The sequence below is a fragment of the Giraffa tippelskirchi genome, chromosome 7 (genome assembly GCF_054371585.1).
Source record: "Giraffa tippelskirchi isolate mGirTip1 chromosome 7, T2T-mGirTip1v1.2.pri, whole genome shotgun sequence".
NCBI lineage: Eukaryota > Metazoa > Chordata > Mammalia > Artiodactyla > Giraffidae > Giraffa > Giraffa tippelskirchi.
The window spans coordinates 78,991,381-79,007,982 of record NC_137281.1 but is presented as its reverse complement, the minus strand read 5'-3'; the positions used below and the strand labels follow the sequence as shown (position 1 = coordinate 79,007,982).

Here is a 16,602-nt window from a genome sequence, read left to right as displayed (position 1 = left end):
TATGAAGCTTGATAGCAAACTATCAAAAGTTCACAATAATTTTGTATGTTATTTGCTTAGTTTGAACATTTCAAATTGGGATGTTGGTTCCAAAACGGGGAATGGTTTGTAGATGAAAGGTCGATGCCATTGCAGTGACATCTCCCTGGATCGCTCTTGTTTCTGGACACATCAGACATTGAAAACACAACCTCACCAGTGCCTCTGAGAGGAACATGAGAGTCCTGACTGGAAAAGACTTTGTCTTTTAAGTTGGTAAACTATCCCAAAATATACCAGTTTGGGATTGAATGTTACATTTTCCAGTTTAATGGAAAAAACTTACACAAGATACAAAGTAAATGAAGCCAGTTCACTCTGGCTGCACATGGGCTTCACGTGATTCACCTAACAGATAGCATCTGCTTTCCCTTGAATTGTTAGAATATTGTTCTCTGGAAAAGAAAAGTAAAAAACCATTTTTTCTTATAATTTTTGTAATAAGATTTATATCATTAAATAAACCGTGCCATTTTTCAAAGAATTGCAGAGATGGTGAGTAAGAAACAGCGTTTGGTTCTATTTTTCATTTTTCTCCATTTGGAAACATTTATTTCTCAGATGACGTCTTTGACTAAAGTAAGATAAATATGAAAGGCCCAGGCAAAATCTGTAATTGTACATATACCATACCCCGTGATCTGACAGTTACTTATATTTCAGAAAATGTTTATCAAGTAATTCTTTCTCTCTGGCTTAGTCAAATTGTTTGCGTAGTATTTTCATTAATGTATATAGTAAATTAATCTGTTTATTTTACAGATCCATGACATCTTTCATGTTTTTCCCCAAAGTCATGAGGATGAAATTGAATTTATTTTTGCTTCTGAATGCAAAACAGGTTTCCGTCATTTATATAAAATCACATCCATTTTAAGGGAGAGCAAATATAAACGATCCAGTGGTGGGCTGCCTGCCCCAAGTAAGAAGTTTATTTTCTATTTAGAAAGAGGCAGAAGGTGGGAGGGTCAGGGCAATGTAAAGTCTCTTTTGTGTACTTTATAAGCATAGGACAAAGTTTTTGAAGGATACATAATAAACTATTAATATTGGGTAACATTTGGGTATTGAAATTACTTATTTTTACTTTCTGTTTTTGCCTTGACTATACTTTTTGTTTCAAGTGAGCTCATGTAATTTTTAGATTTAAAAAGCTGCTTTTAAAATGTTACAAAGTTATTAGATATTTGTACATACTAGATTTTTTTATACTGTCTGCATCTAAACTGAAGTTGATTTATAGGTATAGCTCTTCATATTGATATAATTGTTTTCCAAAGTGAAATTAAATATTATGTCAGCTGAAATTAATTTCTTTTTTTAAACTGTTGGGTTTCCTTCTGGGAAATGTAATACAGATGAATGGGTAAACAAAATGTGTTTACACATACAATGGAATATTAGTCAACCTTAAAAAGGCAGGACATCTGACACATTCTACAATCTGGACAAACCTTGAAGACCCTATGTTGAATGAAATAACCCAGTCATTCAAGGACACATACTGTGTGATTCCCTGTATATGAGGTAGCTAGAGCAGTCAAATTCATAAACATAGAAGGTGGCTGCCAGGGGCTGAAAGGAGAATGTGTAAGCCTAGAAAAAATGATATAATGCATTGAATACTTCTGTGTTTTTAAAAAGACTGAGTTGTGGTTTTCTACTTTAATAATTCAAAGTTTGTTTTAGAATACTAGACATTTAATGTTATGTTATATGCTTTACTGACATTTATAACTTAACAGACTCAACATAGCCATTTTTTAAAAATTGTGGTAAAATATGCATAACACAATTTACCATTTTAAGTGTGTGGTTTCATGACATTAAGTATATTCCCTACAGTTCTGCAACCGTCACCACCGTCCATCTCCAGAATTTTTTTTGTCTTCCAGAACTGATTCTGTCCAATAAGTAATATCCAATTTAGTGGTAAACAATAACTTCTCATTCCTTCCTCCTCTCACCCCCTGGCAGCCACTTTCTCTCTTTATGAATTTGACTGCTCTAGCTACCTCATATACATGGAATCACATGATATGTGTCCTTTAATGACGGGCTTATTTCATTTAGTATAGTGTCTTCAAGGTTCATCCGGATTGTAGAATGTGTCAGATGTCCTGCCTTTTTAAAGTTGAATAATATTCCATTGTACGTGTAAACACATTTTGTTTACCCGTTCATCTGTCTATTAACAGTGAGGTTACTTCTACCTTTTGACCGTTGTAAATAATGCTCTAATGAGCATGGGTGAACAAATACCAGTTTGAAACCCTGCTTTCAATTCTTTTGGGTATATATCCAGAAGTGAAATTGCTTGGTATTTTAATTCTTTATAAAGTTTTTTGAGGAACCACCGTACTCTTTCAATAGCAGCTACACCTTAATACATCCCCATTAGAAAGTGCACAGCAGTTCCAGTTTCTCTACATCCTTGCTGACGCTTGTTGTTTTCTGGTTGTAGTTCTTTGTTTGTTTTGGTTTTTGTTTTGTGGCGGGGTTTTGGTAAGAGCCATGCTAATGGATATGCAATGGTATATCATTGTGCTTTTGATTTGAATTTTCCTAGTGTTTAGTTGGAGCAGGAGATGGCACCCCACTCCAGTACTCTTGCCTGGAAAATCCCATGGATGGAGGAGCCTGGTAGGCTTCAGTCCATGGGGTCACTAAGAGTTGGACACGACTGAGCGACTTCACTTTCACTTTTCACTTTCATGCACTGGAGAAGGAAATGGAAACCCACTCCAGTGTTCTTGCCTGGAGAATCCCAGGGATGGGAGAGCCTGGTGGGCTGCCGTCTATGGGGTCGCACAGAGTGAAGTGACTTAGAAGCAGCAGCAGCAGCAGTGTTTAATAACATCATATTTCTTAGCCAGTTTGTATCTCTTTAGAGAAATGTCTGTTTGAATCCTTTGAGGACTTTTTAATTGGATTATTTGTTTTTTCAACATGCCCTTTAACATCATTCTTATTTGGCAAACACTGACCTACAATTTAGGACAGCAGAGTAAATACTACCCATGACTTGCTCCTTCTCTTAGCATGAATTTTTTTTTAAATCAGACTAGATCTTGTGTATCCAAGATGGAGATTTCTTCTCTAAGAGCTTTAGTTTAATTTGACCCTTGGTGTGAAATTGCTCTTACCCGTTCCTCTGTTGTTCAGAAATTAAATCTACTTACAGATTCCAGAAAGTTTAGTGATGAAGACTGGTCAAAGAGCTATGAATAGTAATTCACTAAAATAACATTCTTGGGACAGAGATTAAAAGATAACTTAAAATTTTATACTTCTATTGAAGAATAAGAAGCACTGTCACCTCAGCTAACATTCTTTTCAGAACACTTAGCCCCTGTTCCCTCTCACTGTCTGCTTCTGGGGCCTTCAGCTTGTCTACCTCTTTCCATTCCCCTCCTTTTTACTTAGACTTTCTTGCTCCAGATCTTCATCCTTTTCCTTGATGTCCATTTTATTTTCCTCTTCCTTCCTCTTTTCTTCCATAAGTGGCTATAATGTGTAACAATTAGTATTTGTTATATATTAAATAATACTTATTTTCTGGTGATAAAATTTAAAGTACTAAGTTGAATTTTGATATCTAAGAAAAAGAAAATGAGTATTTTTTTAACTTGAGTAGGACCCTACTTAAGATCCTATATCATCTCAGCCTATTCTCAGCTATCACTTGTAGAGCCAGAACTGGCGGCAGCTAGGCAGACAGCAGGGGTTTCTTTTTTTTTAACCATCTCCTTAGGCCACTGAGAGAGCCTCATCTACCAAGACAGAATCTTACAAAGATAAATGGAACATGTTGTTATTTACTATGGTAATACTCAATTTGTTTTCTGCAAATAATAAACAGTTGTATTAAAATTTTCCTCCTCTGGCTTAAGTAGTTTGTTGCATTTCTAGAAGAAATGCCTTGTTGATGCATTAGATTGTTTTTGTCTGTCTAACCACAGGTCTAGGAATGTAAGTGCTTTTGAGTTCTTTTCTGTCTTTACCGTAAGAGTCTATTTTGCTGTTTTAACTTTAGTTACATGGATCATTCCATTACTATTAAGAACACTCATAACTTGGAATTTTTTTTAACCGTAGACTTTATGTTGAGGTGCAATTCACATGACATTAACCATTTTAAAGGGAGCGTTTAGAATGAATGGTGTCGTTAAGTATATTCACAGTGTTGTGCAGCTACCACCTCTCTTTAGTTCCAAAGGATTTTCATTACTCTAGACATAACTTTGAATTTTTCAGTGTTCCCTTTTTGGAAAAAAGAGTTTAAAGTACTATTTTTCATTGTTTCATTTGCTTATAGTCTGATGTAAAGTACTGAATTATAATTATATTTATCTTTAGGTGATTTCAAGTGTCCTATCAAAGAGGAAATAGCAATTACCAGTGGTGAATGGGAAGTTCTTGGCCGGCATGGATCTAATGTATGTTCTTTTATTCTACTGATATGTTTAGTCAACATCAGCTGTGTGTATGCAGTACTGAAAATCAGTAGTGCAACTTCATATGACCCTAGTATTTTGAAAATACTGCTTGGGCCTCAAAGAACCCAAGTCGTTAGAAAGGGAGAATCTTAGTTTAAATTCTAAATCTCATCCATTTAATAACACTGATATTAGATGTGTTCTGGTTACTAAAGGTCACCATTTTCAGATGCAGTGTTGGGTCTTAGTAAGGAAAGGGCTGGTCCATACTTTCCAAGTTTCGCAAAAGTGAGTTAGGATATAGTTTGAAAATTATTTCTGAATCTCTTAAAGACTAGTTGTGTCATTTCTGCATTAGTGCATTTACAGTTCCTGAGGTAGTAATGCTCGTTCATTCGCTGGTTTATCTTATCTCACAAATTTAAAGTTTCATATACCACTTGCAAATTGTAATGGACATTTATACAGAGCATACATTGATAAGGAAAGGGAGGAAGTCCACCCTCTGTTTCACTATTAGCATATGGCTTGCTATAGCAATTCAATGAATTCTAATTTTTTTCTTTTGCCTTTCATAGTACCTTGTGTTTGTTTAAACTTTCAGTTAGGTGGTCAGTTTCATGAGATCTCTAAGAGCTCCATCCTTTATATGTGTGATACATAAAGTTGAGGTATACTACCAGGATTTAGTGAAGGCCTATGATTTCCTCAAATTGATTCAGAAATTTGTTGAAGAATTATGTGTAGAAGTCACTCTTAGTTCCATAGGTGATTAAGGAGAAAGAATGAAGATCCAGGCCCCAGGTTTGTTTTTGTTGGTGATAACTTTGGAATATAATAGGCGACCTTTAAAAAAGTCTCATTTCCACTGAGAGTGTCAATTGGCCTTCTGGTTATATATTCAATATTTTTTTTTTTCTGTTTAGGGACCCTTAAATGTTACTGTCAGATGTCAGTGGAATTCTTAAGTTCTGGTAATAAAAATTTACACTAATATAAACTTCATGCTGTGTAATGGTTGGATAATACTGAGGGAAACCCCAGAATTATACAGAGCTGAACCTTATATGGGCAACCTAAATGTCTTTCTATTATTACTTGCTATAATGTGCATCAGTTCTTTTCTATCATGCCTATTTGTGTGATATATTTGTCTCTCTTACTCTTCTATTTTCCCTCTATTCTTGCTTTATTTTCTTTTTTAAGTTATCTTTCCATTTTCTACTTTTGCAGGTGACCTGTTCACACCCAAAGATTTTTAATGCCAGTCATTGAGTAAATCTTTGAGGCTTTTAAGTCTGTTAGCCACTTAGGGTTTTCAAAGTGTGGTCTCTAGACCACAAAGGATCAATATCACCTGGAAACTTTAGAACTACTAGGCTCACCCCAGACCTCTTGAATCAAGAAAGTTGTCTGGAGGTGGGATCCAGCAATCTGTTTTATAAGCCCCTCAAATGATTCTGATATTCATGTGATTCTGAAACTCTCAGGTGTTTTCTGTAAAGTTGTTACATGAAACAAAGAAAAAAGCAGTAAGGAATTAACTATTTATCTAGTTTTGAAAGGCCTAACTTCTAACTGCTAAGTCAAGAGCAGAATCAGTCCTGACCTTTTACACAGATTAACACATACCTGTGAAGCTTCGTGAAAGTTTGTTCTGCCATCTTTTATCCTTTGTATCCTTTCTGTCTGTGTCATATAGGCCTTACTTAACGTCAACTGTGTTTGTTTCTGTATCCATGCATGTTGAAATGTTTGCAATGATTAAGAAGCTTCTTGAAGAAAATGTGGCATCTAAAAATATTTGCTTTTAGAAATACACCTTTGTTTTCTGTATAAAAGTTTGAATTTTATTAAACATTATTTGCGGAGAAGGCAATGGCACCCCACTCCAGTATTCTTGCCTGGAGAATCCCAGGGACGGCGGAGCCTGGTGGGCTGCCGTCTGTGGGGTCGCAAAGAGTCGGACACGACTGAAGCGACTTAGCAGCAGCAGCAGCAGCAAACATTATTTGAATAGGCTGCTGGAAGATTTTCTAAAGGAACAATAAAAGCCATTTATTTAGAATCTCACTGTAATTTGGGAGGAATATTAAGTGAATTCAGCTGTGAGTGTACTTGCAGTTTTTTGGTGTTCTAAATGAAGACTTAAAAGATCCTTCATACTTATTTGTAAACTATGCCAGTATTGAAACTGATTGAGTGATTGAGTTATTCCCCAACCCAATAGATAAAACATCTTTGCAAATTTGTACGAAAGACCAAAAAAAACACTGCCTAAGATACTGCTGTACTAAGTGAGAAATAGGAGGTACTGCTGCACTGAGAAAATAGACAGGATACTAAAATTAGACTCTTTTAGGTGTGCAGGAATGGTTGACCTGAGCTGTGATATAGATATTTTTTCTCTGTAAAGGGTAGTCGTTTTAATGAAATAATTTTTGTATTTTAAGAAAAGCACACATTGTACCATATAGGAAATTATCAGCAGCATGCAACTCGGGCATCTTTTTAACTTTCTGAACAGGATCTATTAAGACATGAACAAAACCAACTCAAGCTTATTAACATTGGTGACAAATTTTTAAAGAGAGGCACAAGTCAGAGTGTGACTCAAATGATTCTGAGTAAAATTGACTGGTCTTGCCAAGGTCATACTAGCACTGATTTTTATGTTGTTATTTTGACAGATCCAGGTTGATGAAGTCAGAAAGCTGGTATATTTTGAAGGCACCAAAGACTCTCCTTTAGAACATCACCTGTATGTGGTCAGTTATGTAAATCCTGGAGAGGTGACAAGGCTGACTGACCGTGGCTATTCGCACTCTTGCTGCATCAGCCGGGTATTAAGTCCCTGTTTGAAAAGGGTTTCCTGTCATAAAAAACCTCTGCTCATTTAATACTCCTTTTTAGTAAGGTGAAAAGTGAAATGGCCTATAAAAACCTTAGCCTGAACTTTAACATTGTATATTTACATAAATGGTCAGACTGTTACCATACTCCTGCTATAGCATCAATGCAGATATAGCAACAGATAACCTTTTTTACTTTTCCCTGGGGGAAAAAATAATTGTTTTTCCTTTCTCTAGCATTGTGACTTCTTTATAAGTAAGTATAGTAACCAGAAGAATCCACACTGTGTGTCCCTTTACAAGCTGTCAAGTCCTGACGATGACCCAACCTGCAAAACAAAAGAATTCTGGGCCACTATCTTGGATTCAGCAGGTACTTATTTTCCTGAACCCGATCTTAAGTAAGATTAGTACATTAGTACTCTAAACCTGTGTCGTAGGTCCACATTTCCTGAACAGAGTCTTCCATCTCTCACCACTGCCTGCCCTTCGGCTGATGATTGATCCCATCCCTCCCAGTCTATCAATTATCAAATAAGGCTGGTTATTTCCTACTCCAAGCAGGAGCAAGACTGGAAGGCCTTTTTGAAAATAAGATTAAAATAATCAAGATAACAGCTAGGAAGTGATGTATTCACATGTTTGGATGATTTCCCAGGTAGACAACTGAACTCGAATGTCATATAGGCTGAACTAGTGATACTCTTGAGCAGGGAAGCTGAAGCTTTAAGGAATACCCAGCTGGTAGCTTTCTAAACTTCTACTAGCACTTGCAATGGCCATCTTAATAAAAGATAAATCCTCATTTTGTATGGGAGTGAAGAGCACTGTGATTACCTGAATTTAAAATGCTTGATTTCTTAAATATAAACAATGGGCTAATATTTTATATCTTTTAATTCATTCTATACCCAAATCCTTTTTTCTGTTAGGTATTTTCAGTCATAAATATCTCCTAAGGGGTTAAGAAATTAGTGCAAAACCACAAGGTGTAGGTATGTTCTGATGTCCACAGTTAGAATTTGTAATACACTGATCTCTGCTTCGACTGGAACATCATCCAGTATACACAGACTTGGGAGAGGTCTGTGTAGCTTTGTAAAACCAAACACTGATCATGATTTTTTTTTCTGGGTTCTGATTAGGCTTATTCTCTAATGATCATAAAGAAATGTCTTTTGAGCACCTGCTGTGAGCAAGTTAAGTTAATTTGTGCTTTCAGTTTCTCATCAGGTATATGGCTTAACCATCAATAAGTTATACAAGCTGAGTGCAAAGTATTTGTGTTCTGCATGTAAATACCTCCTGGGCTCCAAGGATTATTGATAATACTTTGTGTCTGCTTCTGAAATAGATAATTTGATGTGTTCATTAGATTTCCTTTTTTAAATATAACTATTTGTGCTTAATTTCTTGCTTATCATCTAAAGGAAGGATGGTTAGTTATTAGGGTAGTGGGTTTATGGTATTTTTTCTTTGCTCTCAGATTGTCAAGCTCCCATAAGAACTTTACAGAATGTATTACCTCCTCCCAGGTCCTCTTCCTGACTATACCCCTCCAGAAATTTTTTCTTTTGAAAGCACTACTGGATTTACATTGTATGGGATGCTGTACAAACCTCATGATCTACAACCTGGAAAGAAATACCCCACTGTGCTGTTTATATATGGTGGTCCTCAGGTAGGCATATTTATGTATATATGTATATGTGTTTTTCTTTCCTTTGTTTTAGATAGTTTGTTATTTAACTGTCTGCTCAGTTGTTGAAGATTTAGCATTGCTGAGCCTCTGCTGTCACTGACTCTGGCTTATGCTCTCATTGCCCCGTTTAGGAGTTTAGGAAGCTGGCTTTTGTTAGGTAGCGAATTTGAAAATCAGTGTCACTTTTCTTTTTTGGCCATGCTGCTTTGCTTGTGGCATCTTAGTTCCCCAACAAGGGATTGAACCAGGGCCCTTAGTAGTGAAAGTGCAGAGTCTTAACCACTGGACTGCCAGGGGATTCCCTCAATGTCAATTTCTTAATTCACAGTAAGGACTGTAACTGTCATGGGGAATGTAATAGTCATGTAGTCATGTCAGTTAGTAAATATGTTGTATTCTAGGTACAGAACTTGTTTGGAAAATGATATTAAATAATTAAATGTCTTGGTTAATAAAGAGTCTTAACAGATATTTTTGAAACCTTTGGTATCCTAATGAATTCCCCCTCTTCATTCTAAGGCCAGATCTCTCAAGCAGGCTATAATACTTTTATCAGCTAGTTAAGGCAGCTGCTGGAGAAGGAAATAGCAACACACTCCAGTATTCTTGCCCAGAGAATGCTGTGGACAGAAGAGCCTGGTGGGCTGCCGTCCATGCGGTGGCAGAGAGTCGGACACGAGAAGCGACATAGCAGCAGCAGCAGCAGCAGCAAGGCAGCTGCTAAATACCACATGTCACACAGCTTTTAAGTCCACATGTCACACAGCTTTTAAATAGAGAAGCTAGAATTTAAACCCGGGGCTTCCCAGGTGGTGTTAGTGGTCAAGAATCTGCCTGCCAGTTCAGGAGACCCAAGACATGCAGTTTCGATCCCTGGGTTGGAAACATCCCCTGGAAGAAGACATGGCAACCCACTCCAGTATTCTTGCCTGGAGAACCCCTTGGACAGAGAAACCTGGTGGGCTACAGTCCATGGGGTTGCAAAGAGTCAGACATGACTGAAGCAGCTTAGTACAGCAGATACTCTTCTTCAGCACTGCAAGAAGTTTACACCTTGATTTTATTTTTTTTCTCCATTAAGTATTAGCATGTGAGTATTAATGAAATTTTACTATCAGAGTAAAGTGTTTTGGGTAGGTTAGTTGATTAACTGGTAATTTTTTTTAAAGTTTAATCTTGGTTATATATCTCACATTGAGCCCCTAAAGAAATTAGAATTATACTGTTTTTTTTTCTAATGTAACTCTCTCTTTTTTAAAATTAATTTATTTTTGATTGTATTAATTTTTGATTGTGCTGGGTCTTTGTTGCTGTACTTGGGCATTCTGTAGGTTTGGCCAGCAGGGGCTACTCTTTGTTGCAATTGCTCAGGTTTCTCATCGTGATGGCTTCTCTTGTTGCAGAGCACAAGCTCTATGTGCACGGGCTTCCCCGCTTCAGTAGTTGTGGCTCCTGGGCTCTAGAGCACAGGCTCAGTAGTTGTGGCACATGGACTTAGTTGCACCGTGGCATGTGGGATCTTCCCAGACCAAGGATTGAACCTGTATCTCCTGCATTGGCAAATGGATTCTTATCTACTGTACCATCAGGGAGGTCCAATTACAACTCTCTAGAATTCAGTAAATATCCTATTTTATAGTTATATCCAGTTATTCAGATCTGAAAGTGTATCTAGGTGTGAAATTATCCAAAACATAAAAGGTAGCTACATAAGCCATAACATCTCAGCAATGATAATCATATATCAACTTAAATCACTTTGCCATTGTTTAATGTGTTTTAGAAACAAAACGTGATTTGCATTTGTATAATAGTTATCTATACATAAATTATGAAAGAGTTAAATGAGACTTTTCTTAAAAACTTGGAATCCAGATCTTTGTGAACTTAAAAAAAGGCATAATATAAAGAAATTCAAGAGAGAAATTAAGGACACTCTTAAAAGCTTTACATGTTCTATTATTTACATAAGAAGGATGTTTCTTCTTCCCAATGAAGAAATGAGATATGTGAAAAACATACTCTAAAAACTAGCTGGTTATATAGATTTTTAATACTAAAGGACTCCTTATATTAGTAATTAAGTTTAAAAAGTCTAAGCCATATGAAAAGATAGTGTCAACTAATCATTAGGGAAATGCAAATCAAAACTACAATGAGATACCACTTCATACCCTTTAGAATAGCTATTTTTTTAATAAAAAGGAAAATAATAAATGTTGGTAAGGGTGTAGAAAGATTGGAACTCTGATACTTTGCTAATGGAAATGTAAAATGGACAGCTGCTGTGAAAAACAATATAGGGGTACTTCAAAAATTTAAACATAGAATTATAATCTGATCCAGCAGTTCCGTTTCAGGCTATATACCCAAAAGAATTGAAAGCAGAGACTCACGATACTTGTTTGAGTTACAAGTATGCAGTGTCAATTGCAACATCATTCACAATAGCCAAAAGCAGTCCTAGTGTCCATTGATAGACGAATGCGTAAACAAAATGTGATGTATAAAGGAATATTATGCAGCCTTAAAAAGGAGGAAATTCTGACTTATGCTACATGGATGAACCTTGAGGACAGTATGCTAAGTGAAATAAGCCAGGCACAAAAGAATAAATACTGTATTACTCCACTTGTCTGAGATACCCAGAGATATTCTAAAAAGTAGAATAGAGCTTGTCAGGGACTGCGGGAGAGATAGGGAATTATTGTTTAAAGATTTGAAGTTTCTGTTTGAGATGATGAAAAGACTATGGAAATGAGTAGTGGTGGTGGTTGCACAACAGTGTGAATGTACTTAATACCACTAAAATAGAGCAGTTTCTTTCTCAAAGTTTTCTTTGGATGCGTTCAAATTTGGTGAGGCCACAGGAAAATCTGGTATTCAGTCTGCAGGGAGATTTCACCATAAGACTTTGAGTGACAGAATCGTTTGGTTGAGTGATAGAATCAACCCATTGGGAGATCATTCATCCTTGTGTTTGATAATCATTTTGATTAGTTATGAAGAGACTCCTTAATATAAGACCAGATCTTTCTACTAGCACAGAGTAACCTTGCAAAATTTGATTAAATCCTAAAAGTGATCCAAGCCTTTTTTTTTTCTTCCCTTGGTGGGTATTCAGGTCAAAGTGGGAGTCTTTTGAATAGGAACAGTGTCTCAATTCATAACATGAAAGGAATTACTTCCTGATTAAATGTAGCAATGCCTGCAGTAGGACATAAGTGAAACCAAAAAAAGCAACAAATAATTCTCTTTGAAGTTGTTAAGGCTTATTGCTTTAAACTTTTTATTGATAACAGTAGTGTTGTTTAAAAATGTTTATTTAACAAATGCTTATGATGCTTCCTATGTGTCGGATATTGTTCTGCAAACATAAATGCATAAGAGAGGCTAAAATAGCAGAATACAGGTTTTGAAGAATTGATACTGAAGAAAACTTTTGAATTCTTGGTGCTAAAGGGCATTATGTTTAAGTACCTTCTTCTAAGAAGAAGCAGGCCTTGAGGCTGCAAAGGCAAAAATACTGGCTCTGGGGGAAAATGTTCCTATCAGGCAACTGAGGCCGTCTTCGGTGATTTACAGCAGGCAAAGAAGTGAGTTGATTTTCTTATATGTTCGTATTTGTGTTCTTCTAGGCTTACTACTTCTTTTTGCAGCTCCCTTCTTTTAAAAACAATGCATCTTTGCCCACCAAACACCTCTTCCCAAGGTAGAAAGGAAAGCCATCATTGTCTGTTTTTCATTCATTCATTCAGAAAATAGTTATTGAGCGCCTGTTATGTACCAAACAGTATGCTAGGCAGTGAGGATACCACAATGGACAAGTCAGACTAATGTCCCAACGTCATGAAGATTAATGAGGAAAATAAGATAAATTATATAACTTCATATAATGGAAGTGTTATAAATAATTGTTGAGAAGGAAGATAACAAAGTGACTAAAATGAGCGTCTGATTGGAAGGTCAAGGAAGCTCTCTGAGGTTGCAGAGGATGAGAAGGGATGAGCCATGTTAAAGATATGAGGGAAGAGCATTCCAGACTGAGGGAAAAGTAAGTGTCAAGGTCTTTGGGTTAGAACCAACTCGATATAATTGATGGTAAGACAAGAATACAGTGCTCAAGGGGGAGAAATGGTATGAGATGAGGTGAGTGAAAATAGCCAAGGACTAAATAATGTAGGGTCTCAAAGGCAGTGATAAGGAGTTGAGATCTTACTCTGATCTAAATGCCCTACCATTAGAAGGAGCTAAGCTATAAAGTCATACCTGATTTACATTATTAAAACATCGTTCTGTTACTGTGAGAATAGACTATGTGGAGGATAAGTATAGAAACAGAAAGACCCATTTGGCAGTTGTTACAGTGATAACTAAACATCCAGAAGTTCAAAAGGAAGATTTTTGTGCACGCCCACCTTCAGTCTAGCCCAGTAAATGATCAGTAGATGTTTATTGAGTGAAGATAGCATTCCTGCCATGGGTGGAAGAGCCTGGTAGGCTGCAGACCCATGGGGTCGCTAGGAGTCAGACATGACTGAGCGACTTCACTTTCACTTTTCCCTTTCATGCACTGGAGAAGGAAATGGCAACCCACTCCAGTATTCTTGCCTGGAGAATCCCAGGGACGGGGGAGCCTGGTGGGCTGCCGTCTATGGGGTCGCACAGAGTCGGACACGACTGAAGCGACTTAGCAGCAGCAGCAGCATTCCTGACTAACTTGGTTTTTCCAATGGTTTCCACCAGAGAACGCTTTCTCAATTTTGCCAGAATCCATTTTTGTTTATTCTCTGTCTTTGTTGTTGTTCAGTCGCCCAATTGTGTCTGACTCTTTGCGACCCCATGGATTGCAGCATGCCAGGCCTCCCTGTCCCTCACCATCTCCTGGAGTTTGCCCAAGTTCATGTTCATTATATCATTGATGCCTTACAGCCATCTCTTCCTCTGACGCCCTCTTCTCCTTTTGCCCTCAATCTTTCCCAGCATCAGGGACTTTTCCAGTGAGTCGTCTGTTCACATCAGATGGCCAGAATACTGGAGTTTCAGCTTCAGTCCTTCCAGTGAATATTCAGGGTTGATTTTCCATAAGATTGACTGGTTTGTCCTGGGTTCTGGCACCAAGAAATGAAACGAAACAAAACAAAAGAGTGGTTTGATCTCGTGCTGTCCAAGGGACTTTCAGGGTCTTCTCCAGCACCACAGTGGAAGGCATCAGTTCTTTGGGGTTCTACCTTCTTCATGGTCCAGCTCTCACAACCGTACGTGATCCCTGAGAAGACCACAGCCTTGACTATACGGACCTTTGTTGGCAGAATAATGTCCCTGCTTTTCAACACACTGTCTAGGTTTGTCATAGCTTTCCTGCCAAGAAGCAATTGTCTTCTGATTTCATGGCTGCAGTCACTGTCTGCAGTGATTTTGGAGCCCAGGAAGAGGAAATCTGTCACTATTTCCACCTTTTCCCCTTCTATTTGCCATGCAGTAATGGGGCTGGATGCCATTGTCTTAGTTTTTTAAATATTTAGTCTTAAAGCCAGCTCTTACACTCTCCTCCTTCACCGTCATCAAGAGGCTCTTTAGTTCCTCTGTGCTCTTAGTGTCCACCAAAACCTTGAACTTCTGTAGCTTTTTGCCTATTAAAGTCTTCTTTTCACTGGAGAGTTTACTTCTGGTGAAGCACTAAACTGCATTTAATTTCTCAGTCATTTTGAAGTATAGTTTCTAGGGTGCTAAAGTTTTTTAAGAATTATCTTACCTTTTGCACTGATCTGTATAACAGGAAAAGGTAAGCTGACTGGTCACAGTATTTTATTAAAATACTTAAGTTTTCCCTCTACTGGTCAGAGACAATCCTAGAAGATACAGGTAGGGAGAAAAAAAATCGTCCTGTTCCATCATTTTAAGGGTGCATTTCTTTCTCAGGGGAGAAGTAATCATTTTAGTAACTTTTTTTATGGAATAGATTAAATCATTTATCTTATAGTAGTTAATATCTAGATTATAATTTTGAAGTCTAGTTGTTCATTAATCCTCTTTGCATGTGTAGTTAAGAAAGAAAAGAAATAACATAAACATGAAAATATATAAGTTAATTTAAAAATATATCAGAGAAGGGGAAAGAGGGAGTTACTAAACAGTGACCATAAAAAAAATGCTGAATTATGCAAGATGAATAAGTTCTAGAGATCTGCTGTGCAAAGTTGTCCTATGATTAACAATACGGTATTGTACACTTAAATTTTTAAGGCGATCCATTTTATGTGTTCTTGCCACAAGAAAATAATTTCATTTTATAGGCAAAATAATATTAAAAATGTAAGCTTTCTATTTTTTGCAGCATCCCACCTCTCTAATTTGCTTTTGCATGCTGCCATAGAATACATTTCACTGAAGTTGTCTTTCTTCTTCAGGTGCAGTTGGTGAATAATCGGTTTAAAGGAGTCAAGTACTTCCGACTGAACACCCTCGCCTCTCTGGGTTATGTGGTTGTGGTGATAGACAACAGGGGGTCCTGCCACCGAGGTCTTAAATTTGAAGGCGCCTTTAAGTATAAAATGGTGTGTGAGCATACCAGCATTTTTCTTTTAAAGACATTTACATTTTTTGGTGCTTTGTTTGATGTGAAATCCCAGAGACAGAAATGAAGGAAGGGACTGTGAGTGAGTGTGCCTGTGAGCATGTGTTTGGGGGTGGGAGGGAAAGTGCAGCCTGATACTCACTAGGCTATTCCTATCTTCTTATATGTAGTGTTGCGGAGCTGAGATAGAACCACTTTTACATAGAAACCCCCTCTCTTTCTATTTTTTATGTCCAGTTTAGCCAGAAGGCATCACATTTAGTTTTCAGCATCCTGTACACTATTAAGAGGAATAATTGAGATTTGTTCTGTCCTCTGTGAAGAGAGAAACCAACTGGTTAGTGCCTTCCTTGTGACAAGCCTCTTTCTCTCTACAGGAAGCTTTAAATGCTACCTTTTAGAGATGCCCCATGTCCTTTCTGCTGCTTTGGGAAATGATGAGAATCCGATGTTCCTTTTGCACAGTAAAGCAGTTACTGTGTTTGCCAGTGTATTGGACATGCTGAGTAAGACATGGGGATTTTCTCCCACAGCCAGTTCTTTGACCTTATGTTGTATTATCATGTAAGTTTTTGTTTTTATTTTTGTTTTTGGCTCAGTGAAGTGAGATTGTGTGCACTGGCAGGCCTAGTAATACAGATAGGGTAGTGGTGATAGGAATTAGGACTTTAAAGACATTGTATATTAAATTCCTAGAGGTAGATAATGGGGAAAGAGGAGGACAAGACCTCAAGAGTGATTCCTTCCACTTTATTGCATTAAGTTTTAAAGAGAAGTAAAATTAGTCATCTACTTAAGGAGGCTAATTTTTCATCTTTAGGTATAGGAAGGCTTGTTACAAGGAAGATGCTGACCTCTTAGCAGACAACAGAACAAATGGAAATGGGAAATACCCATATGACAAAGGACATTTTGGGTTGCAGTAGGAAAGAACTTTGTGACTAAAGGGTAGCTAAACTCTAGGACAGGCTAGCAACAGAAGCTATAGGCTCT

General features: G+C 37.2%; 1 protein-coding gene across 17 annotated transcripts in view; it reads left to right on the top strand.

The window, feature by feature from the left end:
* DPP8 (dipeptidyl peptidase 8) overlaps positions 1 to 16,602 on the top strand; it is a 53,988-nt gene that overhangs the window by 28,056 nt on the left and 9,330 nt on the right. For 9 of the 17 annotated variants that reach the window (XM_081513789.1, XM_081513790.1, XM_081513778.1 and 6 more), the window contains 6 exons: positions 802 to 961; positions 4,399 to 4,478; positions 7,169 to 7,321; positions 7,568 to 7,703; positions 8,866 to 9,011; positions 15,443 to 15,589. In XM_081513789.1, coding sequence (XP_081369915.1) covers positions 802 to 961; positions 4,399 to 4,478; positions 7,169 to 7,321; positions 7,568 to 7,703; positions 8,866 to 9,011; positions 15,443 to 15,589 — 822 coding nt within the window. Of the gene's footprint in view, positions 1 to 801; positions 962 to 4,398; positions 4,479 to 7,168; positions 7,322 to 7,567; positions 7,704 to 8,865; positions 9,012 to 15,442; positions 15,590 to 15,986; positions 16,174 to 16,602 lie in introns of those variants that run through there. The other 8 variants (XM_081513784.1, XM_081513786.1, XM_081513787.1 and 5 more) reach the window with 4 other exon arrangements.